Source organism: Pinus tabuliformis, chromosome 3_1 (genome assembly GCF_031772625.1).
Source record: "Pinus tabuliformis cultivar Carrire ecotype Pingquan chromosome 3_1, CPIR1, whole genome shotgun sequence".
NCBI lineage: Eukaryota > Viridiplantae > Streptophyta > Pinopsida > Pinales > Pinaceae > Pinus > Pinus tabuliformis.
In genome coordinates this window covers 731,533,853-731,561,758 of record NC_142301.1, presented here as the reverse complement: position 1 = coordinate 731,561,758, position 27,906 = coordinate 731,533,853, and the positions used below count along the sequence as shown (strand labels likewise).

At 35.7% G+C, this 27,906-nt stretch overlaps 1 protein-coding gene across 5 annotated transcripts; it reads right to left on the bottom strand.

Annotated features, from left to right (window-relative positions):
* Positions 1-4,678: 4,678 nt before the first annotated feature.
* Positions 4,679-26,302, bottom strand: LOC149189401 (protein TOPLESS-RELATED PROTEIN 2-like). 5 transcript variants are annotated; one of them, XR_016256361.1, is made up of 5 exons: positions 9,692-10,021; positions 6,796-6,948; positions 6,251-6,619; positions 4,930-5,454; positions 4,679-4,850 (listed from the first exon to the last, which is right to left on the bottom strand). XR_016256361.1 is itself a non-coding variant. In XM_089413203.1 (4 exons), exons 2-4 carry the CDS (start codon positions 6,295-6,297, stop codon positions 5,049-5,051), a joined length of 243 nt encoding a protein of 80 aa, XP_089269329.1. In that variant the 5' UTR covers positions 6,298-6,948; positions 9,692-9,897; the 3' UTR covers positions 4,954-5,048. The 5 variants fall into 5 exon arrangements, 1 of the variants encoding a protein (XP_089269329.1); XR_016256362.1 differs by having other exon boundaries at positions 6,251-6,555; positions 9,692-10,019; XR_016256360.1 differs by lacking the exon at positions 9,692-10,021 and adding an exon at positions 26,145-26,302 and having other exon boundaries at positions 6,251-6,948.
* Between the last annotated feature and the right edge of the window lie 1,604 nt (positions 26,303-27,906).

Here is a 27,906-nt window from a genome sequence, read left to right as displayed (position 1 = left end):
ACATGGGCTTCATTTTACATTTTGTAGCATGGGCCATGGGATTTATAATATTAGTCTCTTTGTAGTTTTAATTAATGAGTAGGGTCTCCCTTCTTCATGCAAAAAATAGGAATTTGGAAGATATTCACATTATCTCCACTCCTCCTCCTCCTTGTAGTTCAAGTTATTATTAGATCACTCAAGGAAACCTTGGAAAATGGTTACTTCAAAGGTATACTAATTGCATTTCATGTTTTGTGTCATATTTACTATTTTTGAATGATATTCTTATTTTTTGTGATGGCTAAAACATATGGTGGATAAGATTAAGGAGATATTGGATCTTTTCTATTCTACCATTAACATGTTGGCAAATTCTTCCAAGACTTTGGTAAATTGATGGGGGAATTTTGAGGCATAAAATATTTACACCATGCACATCTTCACCTTACTCATAATATTCTTTGAGATAGGTTGTAAATATCTTACGTTCCATTAAATGATTAATATATACCTATAAGGTGAATGGTAGTGGCTCATAAAAAAGACAAAGAAAGAAACAAAAGAAAAATAAATTGAACACTTGGTGCAATAGATGGCTATCTTGATGTGGTCATTTAAATTTGATTAAATATGCCATTAAGGCCACTGTACTATACTAGATGTATCTTACCTGGATTTTGAAAGGAACATTTAATTAGATAGGATAGCTTTTCTAACACTTTATTTTGTAATGGAAAAAGGATAAAAAGGGATGGGCATTGGGATCTTAGAAATAAGCTCACTATGCTGAAATTTCAAGGAGGTTTTGGATTAAAAAAATACATTTGATTTTTCAAAGCTCTAGTAGCCAACAATGTTTGGAGATTACTACAAGTACAAGGCCTTTTGGATAAAATTCTTAAAGATAAGTATTGTGGTCCCCTCTCCATTAATGAATGGATATGATCAACCATTAAAAAAGCCTAGAACTCTTATATTATTTTGAAATATACAATGACAACTTTCCTTAATCTTTCTCTACGAAAAGGGTCTCACAAATCCAAATTACAAGGATTCCCTCCTAGTGATACAATGGATGAATGGGGTCTTTAATTTAAGTAATTTCATGATTAAGTCATTGTTTAGAGATATAAAGAAATTATAAAATCTTCATTTTCTCACATCACCTTTACACATGTATAGAAGGACAAAAACATAAAATTTGATAGGTTTTCCAAAGTAGGTCGAGAGCAACAAGGAAGATGGGAAATCCTTGAGTCCCAATAGAAACAACTTAATTTTAATATTCATAAATCCTAGTTTTAACTCTTTTACTATTCTAAATTGATGATTGATTGTCCTAAATGTATCTAAGATCATTGTTATCACTTTGTTGTACCAAGAATTGTGTACTCTTCATACATTATATATCATGCACAAAGATCATTGTTATCACTTTTTTGTACCAAGAATTGTGTACTCTTCATATATTATCTATCATACACAGATAGTGATTACACAATTCCTAGACATATCCCTAATCTACTTAAAGATAAACAAATTATTTTCCTTTTCATGGACTATATACAGAATGTGAGAATATTTTCTTAGAAACAAATCTCCATCTCCATATACATGGCGATCTATTTAAAGTGAATTACAACTATTTTTGGTGTTTATAGGAATTTAGGCAATGTTGATGAACCATTTCTCTTCTTAGTTCTCAATGCAAATGTTCTTAAGGATGACTATTATATTAATTTTATGATTTCCTATGTGACATTCATCATTAGATTTAGTCTTTTAAAAAAAAATTGTCATCCAAAATAAGAGAAAATCTAAAATTGTTTTTCAAAAATAAATATTAACTCTTATATAATTATTAATCATATCTTTCATAATATATTATTATTAGCTTAACTCTATAATTTAAATTCATGGTAAGTGTCTATAGGCATCAAAACATTTACCTCATGATAAATTTTACATTGCAGAGATCAAGAAAATCGTAAAAATTAATTAATTATAACTTCTTTATTATTATTATTATTATTATTATTATATGAGTTGAACATAAATATATTTAAAAAGAAGTTATGTAACAATACTCTTAACCACTGAAATTCATGTGCACTTTACCATGGAAAATCTTAATTTGCAAATATGATTTGTTACAATACTCTAGTCCAATATAATGGCTTACTAATACCACATGCCCAAACTACCATAACTCATGTTCATATGACATTTTTTATTTAATCAATTTATTAAAAAGACAAAAAAAAACATCACTGCTTTTAAGATAAATCTCAAAATTTAATTTATAATTACTATTAAAAATATTCAAAAATACTTTTAAAAAGATGAATTTCTATCATCTATAATTACATTAAAATAAAAAAACCTATTCTAAAATAAACACACCTATCAATATACTTATTATAATATTATAATTTAATTAAAAACCAATTAATTAGAAAACTTGTTAAACACACCTATCAATATACTCATTATAATATTATAATTTAATTAAAAATATATATATATTCAAATTAATTAGAAAACGTGTTGGAAAATGAAACAAGAAAATCAACATAATATTAATTTTTAATATGATGTTGTTTTAATATTTTCGAACATTGTGAATCAGTAAAAAGAAATAAAAGTAAGCACAGCGTTCAAAACGATGTCAAATTTACTCTACAAAAGCGTTTGCATATGCCCCAAAACAAATAACAGTGACACTGTACATACGATAACATAAAAATACAAGTTTCAATTTTAACAAGAATAGCTGCGGAGCAGCAAGTCCCTGCCAAGGTAGTGGACTTTTCTTTGCGACTAATTATTCTAGAACTGTGAATGATCCTTCAGTGGTTTATGGATCAATATAACATAGTTCTTAGAAGTAGTAATTTAGTGTTTTTCAGTGGGTTATGGATAAATGTTACATAGTTTTTAGAAGTAGTAATTTAGAGTTTTTCAACGAGTTATGGATAAATGTAACATAGTTCTTAGAAGTAGTAATTTAGAGTTTTTCCCTGTAGGGTTAGAAGTTTAACAATTTAACAAAGAACCAGTAATTTAGAGTTGTCCCTGTAGGGTTATAGGTTTAACCTAGTGTTAGGGCTTACCATCCAAGATCTTCCAGATTTTGTGCATGGAGAGACAAACTGTCTGGAATAGAGAGTTGTCAGAAAATTTAAGTGTAACACATCCAAGCTTCAACAATCGGAACAAAATAGTGCTAGTAATCGGAACAAAATTGTGTTAGTAATTGGCGCCCGAGCCTATGACTATCTAGAATAACGAGTTGTCAGGATATTTAAGTGTAACACATCCAAGCTTCAACAATCGGAACAAAATAGTGCTAGTAATCGGAACAAAATTGTGTTAGTAATTGGCACCCGAGCCTGTTGAGATATGATGTGAGAAGACCTTGTGATTTTCAGTGATTGTAGAGTGTAGCAGGTTCTTAAAAAAATAATATAGGCACATACTATAAATGAAATATAAATGTATAAATGAAATACAAATGTATCAACGCAACCAAGTAGGGAAGTCTATTAGTAAAATGGAGCGTGAAGCAGAATATCAAAGCAGGCAGCTGACCCCATGCAGAACAGGCGTCTTGTCAAGTGGGAAGAACCATCCGGTACAGTTTGCTCGACAGGCATACGCTTTATTACACAACTACGAGAGGAATTTCCTCAACTCGTGGATGATCAATCCAAAGGTTTTAACATAGAAAAAATGAAAATAGAAGAATACGAGGATCATCAGATAGAGAACTATCTCTTGCACTGCAACCGACCCACCTACAGTTCTAAATGGTAAAATGGTAAAACCTCTCCTCCCTGGCCCTATAATTCCAAAATAGTAAAAAGCTACAAAGAGAAATGGATCTTAATAATTCACCCAACATTCACAAGCTAGCAGCATGGAATATGGAACAACAGGAGGAGATCCTCCAAACCAGTTGAATAAAATGGATACATTTCTGAGATGGTAAAAACAATCCACTCATACCAATAGATTTTTAATAAGAACAAATTTTTAACAAAAAGTTTTAGTCCTAATGCATCTGCACACATAGAAGGGATGATGGGAAAATTGATGGATTTTACCCTCTCCACGCCATTATCAGCAGGAAATCGTGTCGTTCAAGCACCAGCAGTTATTCATTGCTAAAATATTGAACACGGGTGACTTTACTTGAAACATGTTGCAAAATCCCTGGTTGTGGTTATCAGTTTCATGGGCAGACATCAAATGTTCGACATAACAAGATTGGCCAATCTTCACAGACTAGCTAGGGTGTGAATATAGAAAGTGTTGCATCTCATAACATCCAAGAGCAGGGGGCACTCAAGGAAAGTCTATAGGAGGTTCTAAGGCTTACAGCTAAGCCTTATAGTTATGGACTCGAAGCGAGCAGTTTAATGCCCAGTGAGAGAGCAAGATTTTGTTTGAGATAGATACTCTAGAGAGACCTACACTGGGTGATATCAGTGATCTCTGCTAACTTCAAGTTATTGCTCTTATTTGCAGCCTCATCTAGAAGCCTAGGTTTCACATCTGTTTTCCGGATACTGTCAAGATTATTCTATATACACCATATTGGTTGATGGTTACTTTATTTTATTCAAGAATGCTAATATAAACCCCAACTTGTAAAGCAGGTTGATTCCAACAAATTGGAAAGGAGAATCTGATGTAATAATTAAAAGCCCAATTTTCTTATAGATTAGTTTGGTCAATTTCCAAATATCCAATTCTTCAACTGGAATGACTTTCACAATAGTAGAAATTGATACAGCAGGAGGAACCCTTTCTGACCATTCTATGGGACCAGGAAGTGGAGCAGCCGTGGCATTTGTTGTTGGAGCCTACAAAAAGGACAATAGTAGTGAGATGCAGAAGTTTGGGTACACATGTATTCAATTTGAAGTGGGGGCAGCATAGTACCTTTGTTGACACCACCTCAGGTGGTATCCTTGTCCCCTCAAACACTCTATTCTCAAGCATACAAAGCAGGCGAACTCCATCAACATTTGCTAAAATCTTGATCCCATTATCATTTGTAGTCACAGCAAGCAAGGACCCTTCCTTATTGAAATGGAGGCGAGGGCTTGCCTGCAAAATTTGACAAGAAACAAGATGGGCATATATCTAATCTAAAATAAATAACAATCAGAGTTTAGGATTTTATATTTGATCATAACCAAAATAGAAAATATCTTCTTATAGGCAAACAAACAACCCTCGACATCACTAGTTGTCAAAATATTGGTATTATCCATGTCCCAAAACTTAATTTGAAATTCATCACCAGCTGCCAAAAACCTGTTTCTCGTTGTATCAAACTGCACAACTCCTAAGGACCGTTTGCGGAATCCAGAATATGTTCGCTTGATTGCTCCCTCACTTTCATTCCACTCAACCAAGTACGAATCACCTTCTTTGCTTCTTCCACATGAGAACAGCCTAATCCTGCATGTAATTGAATGAATTAAAGAAGCATCATCGTCGCTCTTGAAATGACATAGCTAAATATTCATCATGAAAAGCATAAGAGTTTAGAAAACTTAATCATACTGTGTTCCATCCACATTGTTAGTCATTGTAGTACAAGATAAAGTGCACAATACAATTACATGCATAGAATAGCCCCCAACAAAATACAGGAGCTTCATGGCCTTCAAATGTGTACTACTTCGTGCCAGTTACAACATCCCATAACTGCTCAAGTCACTGAACACTCCTGAGACCAATCTATCACGTCTGAAAATATATATATGGTGACCTTTCAATAATAAATTGTGATTGGCATCACTAGTTTGTTATAGCATAAAGGATTGGAACTTATACCTTAATAGCTTTATCATCTCCACACGTGATAACACAGAGCTGCTTATTATTAGGGTGAGCAAAAGCAATATCGTTCACACCATCAACATGGGCATCAATATGTGTGGATCCAAAGAAAAAGAGAACTGAATTGAAAAGTTGGAATAAACCTTAAAGAGAAAAAATCCATTCCAAATTTTTGAAGAAGAGGATTCTACTGAAAAGTTGAAATGCACATTAAACAGAAGAAAGTTAAAACCCATTCCAGATTCCTCAAGAAAAGGGTTGGGTTGAAATACACTTTAAACAGAATAAACCCAATCCAAATTCTTGAAGAAGAGTTTTGAGAGGAAAAGCAAATGGCAAGGCTAACATCATGCATTACCTGGAGTTAAACTAAATACTAAATGCAAAAATGAAGTTAGTAATTCGTACTTACCGGAACACAAAGATCACCATTATTGTTTGCATCAGTTTCCAAAACATTGTACGCTCTAAAGCTCTTTCCGTCCAGAGAGGAATTGTAGCTGAAAGTCTCTGCCAAGGTTATGGTAGAGGAATCTGCTGCTACTACAGTGGTAGTAGTGCAGGTTGCCCAATTATTGTCATCGTCTCCAATGTGTCCAGCTATCTCTTCATTGAAGAAATCCAAGAGGTCATCAATGTGGAAAAAATCTTGTTACTGCACACCATTCTTGAGCTCTGTGAATTTCCCATTGGACTTCCTTTTAGACATATATATACCTGATAATAAATAAGGAATTTGATTTTTAGCAGGGAGAGTCGAACCCGGTGTATGCAATTGTCTCTGTCCACATGCACATTAGTTCTGGATGGTGAGCCAGAAAACTAGAATTCGTAGGAAACTCCCTCAAAAACAAAAAGAAATCCTTTGTTCTCAGTGATACCGCCATGTGCTCTCGTCTCAATGAGGGCAAGCAGCAAATGGGGACCGAAACAGAAACAGTGGAGGAGGTAGTTTACCCTAAAGAGTTCAAAATAATTCATCGTCGATCAAACTTTGAAAATTCCTCATGATCAAATGAAATAGAAAAACCATAAAGGTAATCAGCAACTTCCATTCCTTATCCACTTGTACTCACAATACAAAGTCAAGTCCGTGGAGTCTTTAGATGTCTGCATACAATCCAAAACAAAAATTAGAAACACTAGGGAAACCCAACTGATATATATACATACCAATATTAATAATCATAGTTTCAATAGAATTACGGAATTTAACAAAGTTGAAATGTGTTTCCCATCCTCTACCAAGAAACCAAATTAGAAAATAGAACCTTCGCCTTGGAATAATAAACAGGAACCCACTAAAGACGCTCAATGCTGAAATTCTAGAGTCTGGGAAGAAGATTCAGCAAGGTTCAGCTATGTAATTAGGCATAAACAACAACAAATTTTAGCTATGTAATTAGGCATAAACAACAAAAATGGAGTATAAAGAACTAACCTTTGGCAAATCAAAGAGGGTAAAGAAACATTGTTATGGAAGTAGGAATAAAACTGATTATCCAGCATCAATCTTGATGTAAATTCCAACCACATAGAGAAGCATAATCTAGTTGTGATCAACACATAGATATGGAAGAATGAGGAAGGGATCAGGAAAATCAAGACACAAGCCACATCCATAAAAAAAAAAATACAAGAAGAAACATCCCTTGGAACTGCCTACAGCTGCACGTGTCATCCATGCACACCGGCTCTCACATCCATTGGAACTTCCTAGAGTTGCATGGTGTCATCATGCTCATCGAATGTCACATTTCTCGTTTTAATAATTGAAATAATAAAAAAATAGTGTTAATAATAAATAAAATGAGATATTGACACACTAAAGTTTTTTTGCATGCAACCCACTTGCTTCTCTAACACCATTTTAAATCTCAATTTCCAACGCTGGAGGCTTATTTGCTTCATGATTATCTGCCCGTCCAGAAGAGAAGCTACGGTTCTGAAGTAGCTGAGCTCTGCCATCCACAGTTATGTACAATCCTGGAACAATGTCGTTTTGAGAACTGCTTGGCACCTTAACAGTTTTGAGAACTGCTTGCACCTTACCAGTTTTGTTCAATGCCGAAATGAGAACTGCTTGGCACCTTACCAGTTTTGTTCAGATTAATATATGCTGCTGGAACAGATTAGCATATGCTGCTGGAAGTTTCAAGTGCTTGTGTACATATCCTACATCAGTTGTAGCATGACGGTCATGTCAATCAAATGGTAGACCTAAGAGAGAAAATTAGCAATGCTGCAAGACGCCCATAGCTCCAAGGTAGCAGGGCATTTCGGAGTACACAAGACGTTGATTCATATACAACGTCACTACTCTTGTTTCATCAAAGGTTGCATACTCTGCATGGCTAACATATAAGTCAAGGGCCGACAAAACCGAATTCGAAAAGGTAACAAGTTTCTCCATTGAGGTGTCTTTGTTGTGTCACAGTGCATACATTTCTTGATTGAGTCTGCTGGTCTTGCTCTCTCTTCTTGTTTCTTTGGCTCATCTTGGTAGGTTCCTTTGTAGGGAAGTAGGATTCTGCAAAGAATTATGAATCTGAAGATAGCACATTGTGCAGTGCCAACCACAGGAAATGGCACTGGAATGATGTGTGGACTTGGCAGAGGAATGGCATTGCCAAGGCCAGGATTTCCAGGATTAGGATCAGCAGGAATTCCTGGGATGGTTTCTTCAGGAATTAGTAACATGCTTTCTTCTAATGGTCTTGGGTTGCCTGTCAGTAGTCCAACTCCTTCTGTTCCAGGAAGTATGATTTGGAGGCCAAGAGATGTGCAGATGTTACAGGTAACCTCCTATATTTTACTTTTTCATTCAATTCTTTCTGTGTTTGCATTGATAGCACACTGAAATGCTGCCACTAATTTTTGTAAGATATTTTAACAGGGATTTGAGCTTCCGTTCCAGAATATTTTAATAATATCTTCAGTCTTACATTTTGGATGAAATCTCTGTTTCTTGTATTTTGCATAGTAATTATCTTCAGACTGAAGTTTTGGAGAAATTTGTATCTTATGTTTTTGCATTTGAGGGTATAATTTCATAAATTAAGAGTCTTTAAGATATTGCGATTTTCATATGTTGCAGACTATGTATCTTGGCATGGACCATGAGAAATCACGGTTGTTATGTTACTGAAGCCAGACTCGGTGTTTTTGTTCATGGATGCTAAAAGGTTGTGAGGGCATGGGAAATGGTATTGTTTAACTTCAGAATTTTCATTGTCTTCAAAAAGTTGTCATATTGTTTTATTTTATCTGAATATTTACAGACTTTGTCCGTTGTTTGGTAGGAATAGTCATCTAATTAAATTAATTTTGTGCACAGATTACTAGTATAACAAAAATGTTGAATTATCCTCGTCCTCATAAATTGTTAGTTTAGCATAGAGTAACCCTGCGCAAACATCAACAAGAATAGAGTAAAGATAAGGTAGTCCTTTATATTCTTTTTTCTAATGGTTTGTATGTATTTAAAACTCTCCACAAGCAAGCAAGGAGATTTACTCGAAATGTTAGTCTTGCACTGTAGCAATGAAAATAAACAGGTGGGTTTGAGTCAAGCTTGCTGTCAAGATGTCAATTATTAGTTCACAAAATAAAGTGCTCTACTGGTTTATTATTGCAGATGGTGTTTTTATTATTGCAGATGTTGTTTTCTCTGAGTACCTTGCATATCCGTTGAAGGCATAGCTACACCTGCAGCAACTGCTCTACTCGTTTGGGAATGGAAATAGAAATTTTGGGGATTTAAGAATGGAAATACTCGTTTGGGAATGGAAATAGAAATTTTGGGGATTTAAGAATGGAAATAGTACTTTTGCAGGGTTGGAAGAGAAAGAACCTGAATTCTATCCTGTGTCTGCCGCGCTTAAAGAACTGTCTGCAAGTTCACATGCACATGGCCGATTTTTTGGTTTTTTTTTGTTCCGCTGGCTCCTCCTGCAAGTTGATTTTTTTATTTTTTTGGTTCCTTTGGCTCCTCCTGCAACAATTTGTCTGGTTCCTCTTATTCCTCCTTTAAGTTGTATTGGAACAGTATTGTTGTTCCAGTGAATTGAACTTCAAATCTTGTTAATGCAGAGCATGGCATCTAGATCGCAAGATTGTACAAGACAGAGCATTCAGCCTACAGACATGTAGAAAGCTATAGCCACCACACCAGTCCATGCATGCACAAAGCCATGTGGCACGCCAGCCATGTGGTGTGCCATGTGTATTGACGAAAGTGTGCCATGTCTATTGACCATAGACAATGTTTTCCGAAGCATAATACAAACCAAATATTATGGAAATAGCATTTAACATTTGTTAACTAATGTTGGCATTAATGGGATGAAATTGCTCTAGCACTGATTGGGAAAAAATAAATATAACCTATGTTTTTGCCTCTCACCTCGGGAAGAGGCCAAATAACATAGTAAATTACTATGTACCAAAAAACTTTCAGTATACTCCCTCAACCAGCACTAAGAAGCAGGTCACAAACAGGTCAACTAATGTTAACATCGTGGTTTCCGATTACTATAGTCCCTGGCCATTGCCAAATGTCAGGGACTAAAAAGATAAATTGTTAGAAAGTTTTCCTCGATACGACACAACCTCACCACTTATGTAAACAGCATTGAATTTGACTAAACGGATACCATGATGGTTGTCTTTAAAAAAATAATCGTAAAACGTTTAGAGTTTCTTTGTAAGACACAGACTCGGCACTTAAGAAAACGACGTAGAACATTTAGATTTTTCCTTTTTAACGCATAGGCTTAGCATGGACTGCATAGATTACGTCTGCACTGTTTAGTGTTAAATTGGTAATTTCAAACTGCAGTCGACCATTGCCAGAAACCGTTCAGCCAACCAGTCGGAAAGCTCTCGGGCCAGCTTTCCGACGAGGGAATAAACCGGCAAGGAGCTCCGAGAAAATTTGGAGCCGCCACGTGTCATTGCCCTGACGTAACGCAACGTCATCTTCTCGGGAGTTAAAGTCTTGCTGCAAACTGCCCTCCGATATTGTTGTCAGCCGTCCGATGGGGTTCTTCATTCTCCGCCGTCGATCTCCGAAGCTGCATACGGGCATGGGTCAAATCAATGTTTACGTGGAGTAAACAAAATTTTGTGCGTTGACCGCCGTAGGAGGAATTAAATGAAATTTATGTGTTTGTCGTAGTTTCAGGTGTATGTCATAAACTTCGTTATGGGCACGTTTTAATATATTAGGTGAGGCCCTTTAATATCGTTATGGGCACACGTTACTTTTTTTTAATATGTTTGCGTATTGTAGTTTTGTTTGAAAAAAAGGGGGTTGACTTCCATGAACGCACAGCAGTGCATAACGCCTGAATGAAAAACGTGGGAGTATATATAAAATATGTATGTAAGTTTTTTTTTACAGGTTGTGAAGAAAAATGAAATACAAAAATGGTGGAGCGCAAGCTTGTTGTTGAACTTTGTTTATTTGCAAGATGATTCTTCACAGCAGTGAAAAAGAATGATGGAGCAGTAAAAGAAAAACACACAGCAGTGTGTAAAATGGGAAGAACCAGGTGATGTAATTTTTGGAATAGCAAAAACCATGTGTGGTTTTGCACAGCAGTGCAGAAAGGAAATGGTGGAGCGATTTTTGTAACTCTGTGTAAATTTCTTTTCACAGCAGTAAACTTATGTAAATCCTTTTATTACAGCAGTAAGTTGTTTTTCACACCAGTGAATATAAAAAGGGATTTTACAGTGGTAAATCTTTGCATCAGGTTTTAATGAATAGAAATCTTTTAATGGTGGTGAAATACTCTGTTCCTCAGTGAATTTTTTTTAAGTCTTCTGTGTGCACAAAAGATCCTGGAGCAAAAGAAACAGAGCTTTGCCTCTGTGTGTTTGTTTATTTGGTTTTTGGTATTTTCCCCAAAAAAAATCCCTAACAGTGGTATCAGAGCAGGCTTAGGCTCTTTAAAAAAATTAAAGAAGCTGAAGGGAGAAGGTTGTTGCTGCAGCAAAACTTCTCAGGCAGACAGAAGACTCAGACAACAAAGGATTCAGGTATTCTTCATAGCTATCTTGTTTGTTATTGAAGAGACAGTCAGTGTTTTAAATACACAGTCAAGGAATGGCCAGCACAAGCACTGGTATGGGTTTGTTTAACACCCAGCTCCCACAGTTTAATGGGAAGAACTATGACTACTGGTCAATAACTATGACAGCTCTGCTTACTTCCCAAGATTTATGGGAAATAGTTGAAGAAGGTTTTGAAGAACCAGCAGATGAAACTGAGTTCAATGCATTAACTCAAGGAGAGAAGGATCTGCTGAAGAACAATAGGAAGAAAGATTCAAAAGCCCGTGTGTTGTTGTATCTAGCAGTAGACCAGAGTATGTTTCCAAGGTTAGCAGCAGCTAAGACAGCCAATGAAGCATGGCAAACCCTCAAGACAGCCTATCAAGGCATGGAGAGAGTGAAGACAGCAAAACTACAATTGCTGAGAAAGGATTTTGAGAACTTGAACATGAAGGAGTCAGATAACATTGACTCATTCTTCACTCATGTGATTGGTGTAATCACACAAATGAGAACTCATGGAGAAACCATTGAAGATAGAAGGATTGTGGAGAAAATATTGAGGGTCTTACCCTCAAGGTTTGATGCCATAGTCACCACCATTGAAGAGACAAAGGATCTCTCAAGCTATTCAGTTGATGAGCTGCATGCATCACTGATAACACATGAGCAGAGGTTGAGTAGGAATGAAAACTCATCTCTTGAGCAAGCCTTCAAGACCCAGATGTCCTTTGGAAGAGGCAGAGGTCAAGGCAGAGGAAACAAAAGAGGAAGAGGCAGAAGCCAGAATAGAGGTGGAAGGAACAACTCATCAAATGCACAAGGAAGAGGCAACAATCCAAATCAGAACCAAGGCCAAGGCAGCAGCCAACAAGGAGGACAACATCATGCTCAAGGACAAAGGTATGATAAATCTAATGTTCAATGCTATTATTGCAAAAAGTATGGACATTATGCTAGTGATTGTAGAAAGAAACAGCATGATATGAACAGCAGACAAAATGCAAATGTTACAAGAGAAAACAACAGTCAAGAAAATGTCCTGTTAGCTTGTAACATGGCTGAAACACATAGTGAGGACATATGGTTTTTAGACTCAGGTTGCAGCAACCATATGACCGGAAACATAGCCTTCTTTTCTGCCCTAGATAAAAATGTGAAATCAGAAGTCACACTAGGAACTGATAGTAAAGTGTCTGTTATGGGAAGAGGAGAAATAAAAATACTTTCAAAGCAAGGAGAAAGGAAAACCATAGCAGATGTATACTATGTCCCCGGAATGAGATGTAATCTCTTGAGTATTGGACAGCTTGTCCATAAGGGCTACAATGTTTTCTTTAAAAATGATGTGTGCACCATCATGGATATACCACCCAGCAAAAGATGCATTGCTGAAGTGAAGATGACAAGGAACAGGATGTTCCCTTTGAGGATCAGGGCAGATTTGAAAAACAAAAATGAAATTGCAGCAGTTACCCAAGAGGCCTTCCAAAGCGTGCCAAAGGATGAGAACTGGTTATGGCACTTGAGATTCGGGCATCTAAATTTTGGAGGTCTAAACTTATTGAGCAGAAAAGGAATGGTAAAGGGATTACCATTGATAGAGAAACCGGACAGCCTATGTGAAGGCTGCATTTTGGGAAAACAACATAGAGAAAGTTTTCCATCAGGGAAGAGTATAAGGGCAAAGACACCCTTAGAGATTATCCACTCAGATTTGTGTGGACCAATGCAAGCTCCATCATTAGCAGGCAGCCTATATTTCTTGACATTCATTGATGATTTTACAAGAAAGACTTGGATATATTTCCTCAAGAACAAAAGTGAAGTCTTTGAGAAATTCCAAAACTTCAAAGCATTTGTTGAAAACCAAAGCGGGCTGCACATTAAAGTTTTGAGAACTGATAGAGGAGGTGAATATATCTCCAAGGAATTCCTAAGATTTTGTAGAGAAAATGGAATTCATAAACAGTTTACAACTCGGTACACCCCACAGCAAAATGGAGTTGCTGAAAGGAAGAACAGAACCATCATGGAGATGGCAAGGAGCATGTTGAAGGCAAAGCATTTGCCAAATGAGTATTGGGCTGAAGCTGTACATTGTGCAGTTTATATTTTGAACAGGTGTCCTACAAAGGCAGTCATGAACAAAGTTCCAGAAGAGGCATGGAGTGGGAGAAAGCAAGGAGTCACCCACATGAGAGTTTTTGGGTGTGTGGCCTATGCACACATACCAGATCAGCTAAGGAGGAAGTTGGACAGCAAAGGGGAGAAATGCATCTTCATTGGATACAGTGATGAATCCAAAGCCTACAGGCTGTACATTCCATCTACCAAGAAGTTCTTTGTCAGCAGGGATGTTCAATTCATTGAAGAGGAAGCTTGGGATGGAAGCATAGAGAAGACAGTTAATGTTAAACACTGTTTGTCTCATGATGAAGATGAAGAGGAGGTGGCTGAAATGAATCCCCAAACAGCAGCACCAACACAAGGACAGCAAGGGACACCATTGAGGATCAATGAGAGTGCTTCTCCAAGCACACCACAAGGAGGAAATTCAAGTGCATCTTCAAGCACTTGCACACCAAGTGAACGAGGTAAGAAGTTTAGAAATCTAAGTGAAATTTATGAAGAAGGAATGAATTCCTTATTTGCCTTGTATTGTCATGTTGATGATCCTATTCATTTTGAAGAAGCTATTAAAGATAAGAAATGGATAGAAGCTATGGATGAGGAAATTAATGCCATAGAGAGAAACAAAACATGGGATTTGGTTGAGTTACCAAAAGGCAAAGAAGTCATTGGTGTGAAATGGGTCTACAAGACCAAGAGCAATGCTGAAGGCAAGATTGAAAGGCACAAGGCAAGGCTGGTTGTCAAAGGCTACAAGCAGCAGTATGGGAGAGATTATGAGGAGACTTTCGCCCCGGTTGCAAGAATGGAAACCGTGAGAGCAGTGCTGTCCATAGCAGCTCAAAACAAATGGAAAGTCTACCAAATGGACGTGAAGTCAGCATTCCTAAATGGAGTGTTGATGGAAGAGGTCTATGTGGAACAGCCTCTTGGATATGAGAAGAAAGGTGAAGAGCACAAAGTGTGCAAATTGAAGAAAGCTCTTTATGGGCTGAAGCAAGCGCCAAGAGCATGGTACAGTAGGATAGATTCATATCTATTGGATAATGAATTTGACAAGTGTGAAGGAGAACCCACAGTCTACATCAAGGAAAAGGATGGTAAGATTTTAATTGTTGTTTTGTATGTTGATGATGTGATTTTCACAGGTAATGATGATCAGCTCATTAAAAATTTTAAATCAGTCATGAAGGATGAATTTGAAATGACTGACATGGGTTTCTTGAGATACTTCTTAGGCATAGAAGTAGATCAAAATGAAAAAGGAATTTTTATATCTCAAGCAAGATATGTAAATCAAGTTCTGGGCAGATTTAAAATGGAAGAATGCAAGGCAGCAATCACTCCCACAGTAATGGGATTAAAACTCAGCAGAGAGGACAGCAGCAAGGATTTTGATCCTAGCTTGTATAAAAGCATTGTGGGCAGCCTTATGTATTTAACAGCAACTAGGCCTGATTTAATGTATGCTGTTAGTTTAATTTCCAGGTTCATGGAGAGGCCGAAGGAGGCACATTGGCAGGCAGCAAAGAGAATTTTGAGGTATGTCAAAGGTACCAAAATGTTTGGAATTCTATATCATGCCTCAGAACATTCAGATTTGGTTGGATACACAGACAGTGATTGGGCTGGAAGTGTAGATGATCGGAAGAGCACTTCCGGTTATGTTTTTAATATGGGTTCAGGAGCCATTTCATGGGCTTCTAAGAAGCAGTCCATTGTAGCATTGTCTACAGCAGAGGCTGAATATGTGGCAGCTACAGCAGCAGCATGTCAAGCAGTGTGGATGAGAAGAATGTTGAGAAGCTTAGGCCAAGAGCAGGCAAAAGCGACAGTGATTTTTTGTGACAATAGTTCAGCTATTGCTTTGTCAAAGAATTCAGTGTTTCATAAGAGAACGAAACACATTGATACAAGGTTTCACTACATCAGAGAATTGGTGAACAATGGAGAAATTGTCTTGGAACATTGCAGGACTCAAGAACAGGTTGCGGACATCTTGACAAAGCCGCTGGATCAGAAGAGCTTTGAATTTTTGAGAAAGTGTCTGTGTATGACTGAATGCCCAGCTGTTGAAATTAAAGGGGAGTGTTAAATTGGTAATTTCAAACTGCAGTCGACCATTGCCAGAAACCGTTCAGCCAACCAGTCGGAAAGCTCTCGGGCCAGCTTTCCGACGAGGGAATAAACCGGCAAGGAGCTCCGAGAAAATTTGGAGCCGCCACGTGTCATTGCCCTGACGTAACGCAACGTCATCTTCTCGGGGGTTAAAGTCTTGCTGCAAACTGCCCTCCGATATTGTTGTCAGCCGTCCGATGGGGTTCTTCATCCTCCACCGTCGATCTCCGAAGATGCAGTCAGCCCGCATCAAATCAATGTTTACGTGGAGTAAACAAAATTTTGTGCGTTGACCGCCGTAGGAGGAATTAAATGAAATTTATGTGTTTGTCGTAGTTTCAGGTGTATGTCATAAACTTCGTTATGGGCACGTTTTAATATATTAGGTGAGGCCCTTTAATATCGTTATGGGCACACGTTACTTTTTTTTAATATGTTTGCGTATTGTAGTTTTGTTTTGAAAAAAAGGGGGGTTGACTTCCATGAACGCACAGCAGTGCATAACGCCTGAATGAAAAACGTGGGAGCATATATAAAATATGTATGTAAGTTTTTTTTTACATGTTGTGAAGAAAAATGAAATACAAAAATGGTGGAGCGCAAGCTTGTTGTTGAACTTTGTTTATTTGCAAGATGATTCTTCACAGCAGTGAAAAAGAATGATGGAGCAGTAAAAGAAAATCACACAGCAGTGTGTAAAATGGGAAGAACCAGGTGATGTAATTTTTGGAATAGCAAAAACCATGTGTGGTTTTGCACAGCAGTGCAGAAAGGAAATGGTGGAGCGATTTTTGTAACTCTGTGTAAATTTCTTTTCACAGCAGTAAACTTATGTAAATCCTTTTATTACAGCAGTAAGTTGTTTTTCACACCAGTGAATATAAAAAGGGATTTTACAGTGGTAAATCTTTGCATCAGGTTTTAATGAATAGAAATCTTTTAATGGTGGTGAAATACTCTGTTCCTCAGTGAATTTTTTTTAAGTCTTCTGTGTGCACAAAAGATCCTGGAGCAAAAGAAACAGAGCTTTGCCTCTGTGTGTTTGTTTATTTGGTTTTTGGTATTTTCCCCAAAAAAAATCCCTAACATTTAGGTTGTGTGGTGGATATGGTCTTTTATCCTTTTCTGCACTTTTTTCAAGTTAGTGATGTGATTTTTTTGCTTAAGTAAAATATATGTTTGACTATGTAACCAATTATTTACTTAGATTTCTAGAAATAATGAGTATAGATAATATCTGGACCATGTTCCGAGTTGTTTGCTGAGATTATTTATTTTCTTTTTCTAGATTTTTTAAATTAGTGATGTGATATGTTTACTTATGTAAAATATATGTTTTATTATGTAACCAATTATCTACTTAGATTTTTAGCAATAATGAATATAGATAATATCTGCATTGTTTTGCAAGTTGTGTGGTGGGATTATCGTTGTCTTCTTCGACATCTTTTTCAAGTTAGTGTTGTAATATGTCTGATTATGTAAAACACGTGTTTGACTATATAACCAATTATCTTCCTTGATTTCTAAAAATAATAAGTAAATATTGTTGATGCACTTAACCTATTATTACCAGATTGGTACAGTGTAAGTTGTGTGGTGGGATTGTCTGTTGTCTTTTTTCTGCATTTTTTTCAAGTTAGTGCTGTAATATGTCTGATTATGCAAAACACATGTTTGACTATATAACCTATTATCTTCCTTGATTAACCAGATTTATAATTAGACAACTTCCAGCCATCCATGTGTTTATTTATTCCTAGACTCCTTTATATACGGCACCCCACTCACAGTTCCATTCATTCTGACTGGTTCTGATGCCCCTGCAAAATATTTCTTATCTTGAATTTCCTGAGGAGTCGACGAAACAACAATTTTATTATTTTTTTTATTATTTTTTATTAATTCAAGAAAGCTAATTACATCAGATTGCGAAAAAACTATAACATTCTAGTGTTACACACTAGAATGTTTACTTAACTAATAATTTTATTATTTACAAGTGAGAAGTAGACCCTATCTTCGTTGTTTTGAGAGAGCTTCATCACTTTCATATATGTATATATGTTGAACATGGAACGTCTTATATCTTTATCAGTGTCTGAATGGGTGTATTTTGCCCGTTATTGGAGGACACAATTATTGCTAATGTTGTTTCCTTATTTTAAGTTTGATTTTTTTTTGCTGAGGATTGGGGTGCTGGTACAATTGACTACGATCTTGAGAAGCAGAGAGAAGCAGAGAGGGTCAGGGATGCTGAGTTCTTATCACTTTGAAGCAGTCTTCTAGTCACACCAACCTCTATTGGTATTGGTTTTCTCTGCTCTTGGAAGTTGGACGACCCCTTTGATGAAGGGAAGCCTTCTGCAAGTGCCTTGGTTTGTGACAATTGTGACACTTGAAAGCTGTGTTTTCATAGTCCAATCCCTAAGAGAATTGCTTTCCCTCCCACTTGAGAATAATATTATCTCGGAGTGCTTCAATGAGATCCAATTCAACACATATACAAACAAATGTGATGAAACCTGAATCCAATCTTTCAATGTTTGCTTTGATGTAGCAGATCAACTAATTACCGATTTGTTCCAAAAGTAGAATCCATTGGAAGAGTAAATTTGGAGCCTTACCCATATCAAGTGTAGCCAGAGATTTCATGAAAAAAAGGTTAAAGTTAAAGTTATATATTATGGATAGCATTCAAAAATATAATATAAATAATAAAAATACACATTATTTTTTGCACTCTAAAAAAAATTTATATTTGAAAAAATTTGATTCCTCTGAACTCATCTTAGATTGATACTTAAAATGAATCTATACTATTTATTTAATTTTTTTAATTAAAAAACTAAAAATATATATATAAATAATTTATACAAATTTCAAACTTATAATATATAATTACTATTAATAATTACTATTAAAAATATTTTAAGGAGATCAAAGATTCTATGGACTCGAAACTATGTGGATAACGCTTCTTTGGGATTGTTTCTTTCCATTCATACGAGTCACGACGACTATATCGTTCAAATCGAGTTTGAATTTTGCAGGGCTTTATTTTGGGCGAAGCATTTTATTATATATAAAAAAACATATCTGGGCTAAGCTATGGAGTCACTCTACCTTTCCCATCAACAGATTTAGAAAGAGTCATGGATTTCAAATGACAACAAATTAATATGAACTAAAGGTAGAAGTTTGTGTAATTTTTTTTTTTTATAAAATATGAGTTGAAATTGAAATTAAAATTGTTTAAAAAATTCTCATCTAATAACGTTCATACACGTATATGTACGTTTTATAAGGAGATGGTGAGATTTATCTTAGATCATTATTTTGTGCATTTTCCACCTTATATTTTCAATTAAGTCGGTCCGTTATTGTTTTCTTCATAGTATGTGTTTTTATTCACTACGGGCCTTGCCCAATTTCTTCTTCTTTAATCACATTTATCTTTTTAGGCGCTTGTTTTGCCCCTTTTTTTCTTGTTTTACCATGCCTAGCCTTTTACTAAGTATTAGTTTCTTCATTACTTGTAACTACAACATTTTTTTTTAGTAATTACCATGCCTAGCTTTTTACTAAGTATTATTTTCTTCATTACTTGTAACTACAACATTCTTTTAGTAAATAAGATTTCATTAGATTACTGAGAATTTACATAGAGTACAAGTATGTAGAAACGTCAATGGTTTGTGTCCAAATTGAACATGTTTAGGAAACAAAAAAAACTATTTAGCTTGGGCATGACCATCTACCTTTAGGTGGTAAACAAGATGGTCTCCGTGAGTGTCATGAGACCAATTTTTTTCATTAAAAAACCAGACGAGCATGCAAAAAAGAAAACAGAAAACCAGAGGCTCAGAAGGCTTTTCTTATTGATTGATAGTGATCCAAGCCATGCCGAGAATTACTTGAAGGGATCGTCTTGACCTTTCAGTAGCAATGATAGTCTTTCTCATTCATCGAATATTCCTCCAGTGTTGGTGTTGGCATCTTGTTGTGGTGTCTCTTCCATTGGATTGTTTGTCGTTTCTATCTTGCTATGAGTGGTCTACTCCTTCACCTGATTTCCTCATGAGATTGGTTTTCCAGAGTTCTTCTCCCTCCTTTATCAAGACCCTGAATCCTTAAGACTGGGCAAATTTGCTACTTGAGAGATCAAATCTAGGGGACTCGAAGAAGAGGGTTCCAAGTTGTCTGAGGAATTGGAGGGAGCGGGAGGCAGGGGTGGTGGAGGGAACCGAATTCCTAGAGCACTAGCCAAGACACACAGAGTCGACCAAGCTTGAATAAGATGAAAATCCAAATAAGTGATTCAATCCTCTACCACACACATAACTTCTTCCTGGTCCCTCAAGTGTCATCTTAGAAAATTCCTCAACGCCTAGTGATCGTCCCTTGTGTTTCTTATCTCCTTCGCTTCCATTGTCGTGACCATTCACCAACGTAGTTTTCCATCAGTTATCGTACCTTAGTGATAACCAAATGTTGCAACGACAAATTTCCAGTAGCAAGCAGCCACTGAAGTAGAAGGTTTCTCTTTGTAATCCAACATTTTTTGTGCTTTTGTTGTAATAAGAACATTACCCTCATTCCTAAAGTAGAGTCGACCAGACTAGTGGAATATCACAAAAAGAGCCATTGTGTGACTTGGGGAACGAGTCGTTGGGCTCTAGGACCTTCATGAGGATCGATATTGTGCCCCGGAAAAAATTTGGGACCAATGACATCTTGTGGCAGAGAAAAGACAGATAGTTGAGTGTGACACACCTGGGACAAGGTATGTCAACACTTTATGCTCATGCATAGGTTGTGCACAGTGGGCTCGCCTTGTAGCACTTGCATTTGAAAGTTTGGCAAACCTTATGCACATGCATTCAACAATGGGATCTATTCATGGCGCTTGGGTTGGAGAGTTTTGTGTTATTTAATATTATAAAACAATTTTATTAAATAAAAAAAATATTCTCTCTTTACAAATTTAAAAGATGTCCCAGTGATGTTGTTGGCAATTTGGAAGTCATATGAATTCGATGCCCTTTCTTGGAAATGTCACCATTTCTATTTTGTTGCTTGAGTTTTGGAACAACTAGACATTAGCTAGTGTACACAAATATAGGACCTAAGAATCACAACCATCTTCGAAGACTATGTATAATGAATCAATATTGAAGTATATTTAAAAATATATTAATAACAAAAAATCATTTTAATGTGGGGTAATTAAATTACTCAAAGAACATGTTGTGTAAAATATTTTATATATTGTTTTAAAAGAATATGTATATATCATATAAATCTATTGAAAAAGAATTATGGTTAAAAAGTTTGAAATCGTCTTAGTATTTTACAGTGTAATCATTTTTTAAGTGTATATTATTTTGTTGAAATCTGACACGTTTAAGTTATGTAATCTCTATAACATTCAAAAATACAATTTAAGTAATAAAAATTACACATTGTTTTTTGCACTCTAAAAAATATTTATACTAGAAAAAATATGATCTTTTTCAAATTATATTAAATCCATACTTAAAATAAATCTATGTCAATTAATTTAATTAAAAAAATTAAAATATATATACATAATTTTAAAATAAATTTCACTCTTTTTATATATAATTATATTATTATTAAAAATATTTTACGCAAATCAAAATTCTATGGACTCGAAACTCTGTGGATAACGGTTCTTCGATTGTTTCTTTCCATTCATACGAGTCACGACGATTATATCATTCAGACCAACTTTGAATTTTGCAGTGCTTTATATGTGGCGAAGCATTTTAATTTATCAAAAAAAACATATCTCGGCTAAGCTACGGAGTCACTCTACCTTTCCCATCCACAGCTTTAAGAAGAGTCATGGATTTCAAAGGACAACAAATTAATATGAACTGAAGGTAGAAGTATGTGTAAATTAATAATTCCCTTTTATAATAAATGAATTGAAATTGAAAGTAAAATTGTTTAAAAAAAATTCATCGTTCTTACCTGTATATGTACGTTTTATAAGGCAATGGTACTAAAATACATTTTATAAGGCAATGGTGCTAAAAAAAGATTTAAAAGATAAACAATTACGTTGTTAAGTGTGGTTTATTTTGAAATAAGGTTTATAGGTTAATAATTAAATTATAAAAAAATTAAATATATGGTTGAGATTTAACTTTATTAAATATTTTTTATTATTTATAAGAATAGATAGATGAGATTTATCTTTAGACCATATTCTTGTGTATTTTTCAATTTTTATTTTTTAATTAAATTGTTTTCTTATTGTCTTTTTCATAGTATGTGTGTTTATTGACCACTTGTCTTACTCTATTTCTTCTTCCTTAACCACATTTCTTGTCTTTTTCATAGTATGTGTGTTTATTCACCACTTGTCTTGCCCGATTTCTTCTTCCTTAATCACATTTCCTTCTTCGACGCACATATTGCCCCCTTTTCTCTTGTTTTACCATGCTTTGTCTTCCACTAAGTCTTCGTTTCTTCACCACCTTAACCACTTGTAACCACAACATTTTCTTCTTGTACGCAAGATTTCATTAGATTAGTGAGAATTTACATAGAGTAGATGCATATAGAAACGTCAACGGCCTGTGTCCAAATTGAACATGTTCAAGAAACAAAAAATCATATCTAACTGGGAGTTAGCTTGGGGATGACCATCTACCCTTATGTGGTAAACCAAATGGTATCCCTCAGTGTCATGAGACTAGTTTTTATCATTAAACAACGGGCCGGGCCGAGCATGCAAAAAAGAAAACAAAAAAATAGAGACTGAGAAGGCTTTTCCTAGTGATTGATAGAGATGCAAGCCATGTCGAGAATTACTTGAAGGGATTGTCCTAAAATTTTGGTAGCCATGATAGTCTTTCCCATTCAATGAACATTCCTCCAGTGTTGGTGTTGGCATCTTGTTGTGGTGTCTCTTTCATTGGATTATATGTCACTATTATCTTGCTATCAGTGGTCAACTCCTCCACCTCATTTCCTGATGAGCTTCGTTTTCTGGAGGTCTTCTTCATCCTTTACGATGACCCTAACTTCTTAGGACTCGGCAAATTTTCTACTTGAGAGATACTCGGTGAATTTTCTACTTGAGAGATAGAATATGGGGGACTCGAAGAAGAGGGGTCTGAGTTTTCTAACGAATTGGAGGGAGCAAGATGCGGGGGTGGTGGAGGGAACCGAATTCCCAGAGCACTAGCCAAGACACATAGAGCCGACCAATCTTGAATAAGATGGAAATCCAAACCAATGATTCAGTCCTCGACCACAAACAGAACTTCTTCCTGGTCCCTCAAGTGTCGTCTTAGAGAATTCCTCAATGCCTAGTGACCGTCCCTTTTGTTTCCTATCTTCTTCGCTTCCATTTTCGTGACCATTCACCAACGTAGTTTTTCATCAGTTATCTTACCTCAGTTATAAGCAAATGTTGCAACGACAAATTTCCAGTAGCAAGTAGCCACTGAACTAGAAGGTTTCTCTTTGTAATCCAACATTTTTTTGTGCTTTTGTTGTAATAAGGACATTACCCTCATTTCTAAAGTAGAGTCGACTAGACTAGTGGAATATCATAGGAAGATCCATTGTGTGTCCTCGGGAATAAATCATTGGGCTCTAGGACCTTGACGAAGATCGATATCACGCCTTGGCGAAAATCTGGGGTTGTTGACATCTTGTGGCAAAGAAAAGATAGATAATTGGGCGTGACACACTTGGGGCAAGGTTTGTCAACACTTTCTGCTCATGTATAGGTTGTGCACAGTGGACTTGCCTCCTGGCGCTTGTATTGGAAATTTTGGTAGACCTTATGCGTATGCATTCAATAGTGGGCTCTGTTCGTGGCACTTGGGTTGAAGAGTTTTGCATTATTTAATATTATAAAATATTTTTATTAACTAAAAAATTGTTTTCTCTCTACAAATTTAAAAGATGTGATAGTGATGTTGTTGGCAATTTGAAAGTCGTATGAATTCGATGCCCTTTGTTGGAAATGCCACCATTTTTTTTATGTTACTTGAGATTTGGAACAACTAGATGTTAGTTGGTGTACAAAAATAGAGGATCTAAGAATCACTGCCATCTTCAAAGACTATGTATTCGCTAATGCAACGAGCTACTAGAGTTGCTACGTGTGGAACATCTAATGTTTTTGGAGAGGCTCAATGTGTATGGTTGTCTCAAAATCGAGTGGGGTGTGGGAGTAGTGGAGCATACTAAATCTAGGGTTATGTCGATCCACTATTAAATATACAGCACTTGAAGAAAATCATTGGCATGAGAGAAAACAAAAAACCTCATCCTCACTGCACTTGTCGCTACACATCTATGACATGTGGTTGATTATTTAGTTTCCAGTTTACGAAAAGGTTAGCACTATATGATAAAGATATCTGCCATTTATTGAACCCACTTTATCTCAGTGCAATACATGCTACACCAAGTTGCACCATCAAATATATGTGCAATCATACATTTAAATTCACAGTTGCATTAAGAACCGCATAATATATACATTAAAGATATCACTGGAGCATTTTGCATTGTACAAAGGCAAGGAATGGAATATGCCAAGAGTAGAAGAGGTCCTTATGCTCTTGCTTTCGATATATGTGCATATATGTTGATCATACATTTAGTGGTCATCTATGCTCAACTAATTCCAATGATCACGGTATATGTGCATGTAGTAGTGATCGGTGTGCAGATATATCAGATAATAGTCACAGCATATGCATATATTAGCTACACGCACACATGTGAAGATCGTATATATATCTTCCCAAATTTTATATTCTTTCAATATATCTTTACACTCTTAAAAATGTCTACTAATTATTTTTATTAAAATATTCAATATATTCTTTACAAAAAGTTGCCATCAAATTTCAAAGCATTCTTAAAATTATTATCAATTAAATTTAACAGGCCAATATTCTCAATTCGATAATTAAGTTGACCCACCGTGACAATAAGCGGCAAACTAAATGATTTTGACCGTCATCTGTCAAACGAGAGAGAAGTTAGAAGTAGATTTCTAGCTTAGCTTTGTGTGCCAACATTTATGCCCAGCGAATGGGACTTCTCCGGTTTCTTACCAATGAATAGTTACCATTTTCAAAAGCCGTAGTCTATTTGTTAAACTTGTAGTCTTTTTTTCTCCCAAAATTGCTCAGAATCCAGTGAGAATGAGCTGGAATTAAGTTTGAGTAAAAATCCTCGAAGTTTTCCAATACACTGAATCCATATAAATAATCAAAATGAAAATTTATATATATATATATATATATATATATATATATAACCAAACAAATTCTCCCATATATCATTTTCCCATATCTATCGCGAACATAACTCCGTGGTCGACTATTTTTCAAAGCGCGGTGTTTCAGCGGCGCCGGCTTCTTTCATTACAGCCTTTTTGGTTGTATTCTGTGTTAGCGGCGGCACCATGTATTGGTTTGTGTTTTATACTTGTTGGGACTTCGATTCTGGAGTGGTATCGGATCTGTATTTTTCGGTCCATTTGGTATTTGACTTGTGGTTCAAGTTCTCTCGAACATGTAACCATTTTTATGTTAATGAAATTAGTTAGTTTTTTTCACTTAAAAAAATCTAATCTCTTAATTGCCAATTTAACCGTCACTGGAATTGAACCTCCTAGATCTAATCCCTTGTTTTGCACTGTAGCAATGAATGAACCTCCTAGATCTAATCCCTTGTTTTGCACTGTAGCAATGAAAATAAACAGGTGGGTTTGAGTCAATCTTGCTGTCAAGATGTCAATTATTAGTTCACAAAATAAAGTGCTCTACTGGTTTATTATTGCAGATGGTGTTTTCTCTGAGTACCTTGCATATCCGTTGAAGGCCTTGCTACGCCTGCAACAACTGCTCTACTCGCTTGGGAATGGAAATAGAAATTTTGGGGATTTAAGAATGGATATAGTAATTTTGCAGGGTTGTAAGAGAAAGAACCTGAATTCTATCCTGCGTCTGCCGCGCTTAAGAACGGTCTAGAGGTTCACATGCACATGGCCGATTTTTTGGTTTTTTTCTATTCCACTGGCTCCTCCTGCAAGTTGATTTTTTTATTTTTTTGGTTCCTCTAGCTCCTCCTGCAACAATTTGTCTGGTTCCTCTGGTTCCTCCTTGAAGTTGTATTGTTGTTCCAGTAAATTGAACTTCAAATCTTGTTAATGCAGAGCATGGCATCTAGATCACAAGCTTGTACAAGACAGAGCATTCAGCCTATGGAGATGTAGAAAACTATAGCCACCACACCAGTCCATGCATGCACAAAGCCATGTGGCATGCCAGCCATGTGGTGTGCCATGTGTATTGACGAAAGTGTGCCATGTCTATTGACCATAGACAATGTTTTCCGAAGCATAATACGAACCAAATATTATGGAAATAGCATTTAATGTTTGTTAACTAATGCTCGCAAACGAGATGAAAGTGATCTAAAACTGATTTGCTCTAAAACTGATTGGGAAAAAATAAATATAACTCATCTTTTTGCCTCTTGCCTCAGGAAGAGGCCAAATAACACAGTAAATTACTATGTACAAAAAAACTTCCGGTATACTCCCTCAACCAGCACTAAGAAGCAGGTCACAAACAAATCAACTAATGTTAACATCGTGGTTTCCGATTACTATAGTCCCTGGCCATTACCAGATGGCAGGGACTAAAAATGGTTAGAAAGTTTTCCTAGATACGACACAACCAACCTCAGCACTTATGTAAACAGCATTGAATTTGACTAAACGGATACCATGATGGTTGTCTTTAAAAAAATAATCGTAAAACGTTTAGAGTTTCTTTGTAAGGCACAGACTCGGCACTTAAGAAAACGACGTAGAACATTTAGATTTTTCCTTTTTAACGCATAGGCTCAGCATGGACTGCATAGATTACGTCTGCACTGTTTAGGTTGTGTGGTGGATATGGTCTTTTATCCTTTTCTGCACTTTTTTCAAGTTAGTGATGTGATTTTTTTGCTTAAGTAAAATATATGTTTGACTATGTAACCAATTATTTACTTAGATTTCTAGAAATAATGAGTATAGATAATATCTGTACCATGTTCCGAGTTGTTTGGTGAGATTGTTTATTTTCTTTTTCTACATTTTTTAAATTAGGTATGTGATATGTTTACTTATGTAAAATATATGTTTGATTATGTAACCAATTATCTACTTAGATTTTTAGAAATAATGAATATAGATAATATCTGCATTGTTTTGCAAGTTGCGTGGTGGGATTATCGTTGTCTTCTTCGACATCAATTTCAAGTTAGTGTTGTAATATGACTGATTATGTAAAACACGTGTTTGACTATATAACTAATTATCTTCCTTGATTTCTAAAAATAACAAGTAAATATTGTTGATGCACTTAACCTATTATTACCAGATTGGTACAGTGTAAGTTGTGTGGTGTATTTTTCTGCATTTTTTTCAGGTTAGTGCTGTAATATGTCTGATTATGTAAAACACGTGTTTGACTATATAACCTATTATCTTCCTTGATTAACCAAATTTATAATTAGACAACTTCCAGCCATCTATGTGTTTATTTATTCCTAGACTCCTTTATATACGGCACCCCACTCACAGTTCCATTCATTCTCACTGGTTCTGATGCCCATGCAAAATATTTCTCATCTTGAATTTCCTGAGGAGTCGACGAAAAAACAATTTTATTTTTTTTAATTATTTTTTATTAATTCAAG

Excerpts from the sequence above, each read along its gene's own strand:
- LOC149189401 (XM_089413203.1), bottom strand. The coding sequence starts at position 6,297 with ATGTTTTGGAAACTGATGCAAACAATAATGGTGATCTTTGTGTTCCG. Across the intron at positions 5,455-6,250 it reads ATGGTGATCTTTGTGTTCCG|GATTAGGCTGTTCTCATGTG; the intron begins GTAAGTACGAAT and ends AATTACATGCAG. Across the intron at positions 5,098-5,307 it reads TTTGATACAACGAGAAACAG|GCAAGCCCTCGCCTCCATTT; the intron begins GTTTTTGGCAGC and ends CAAATTTTGCAG.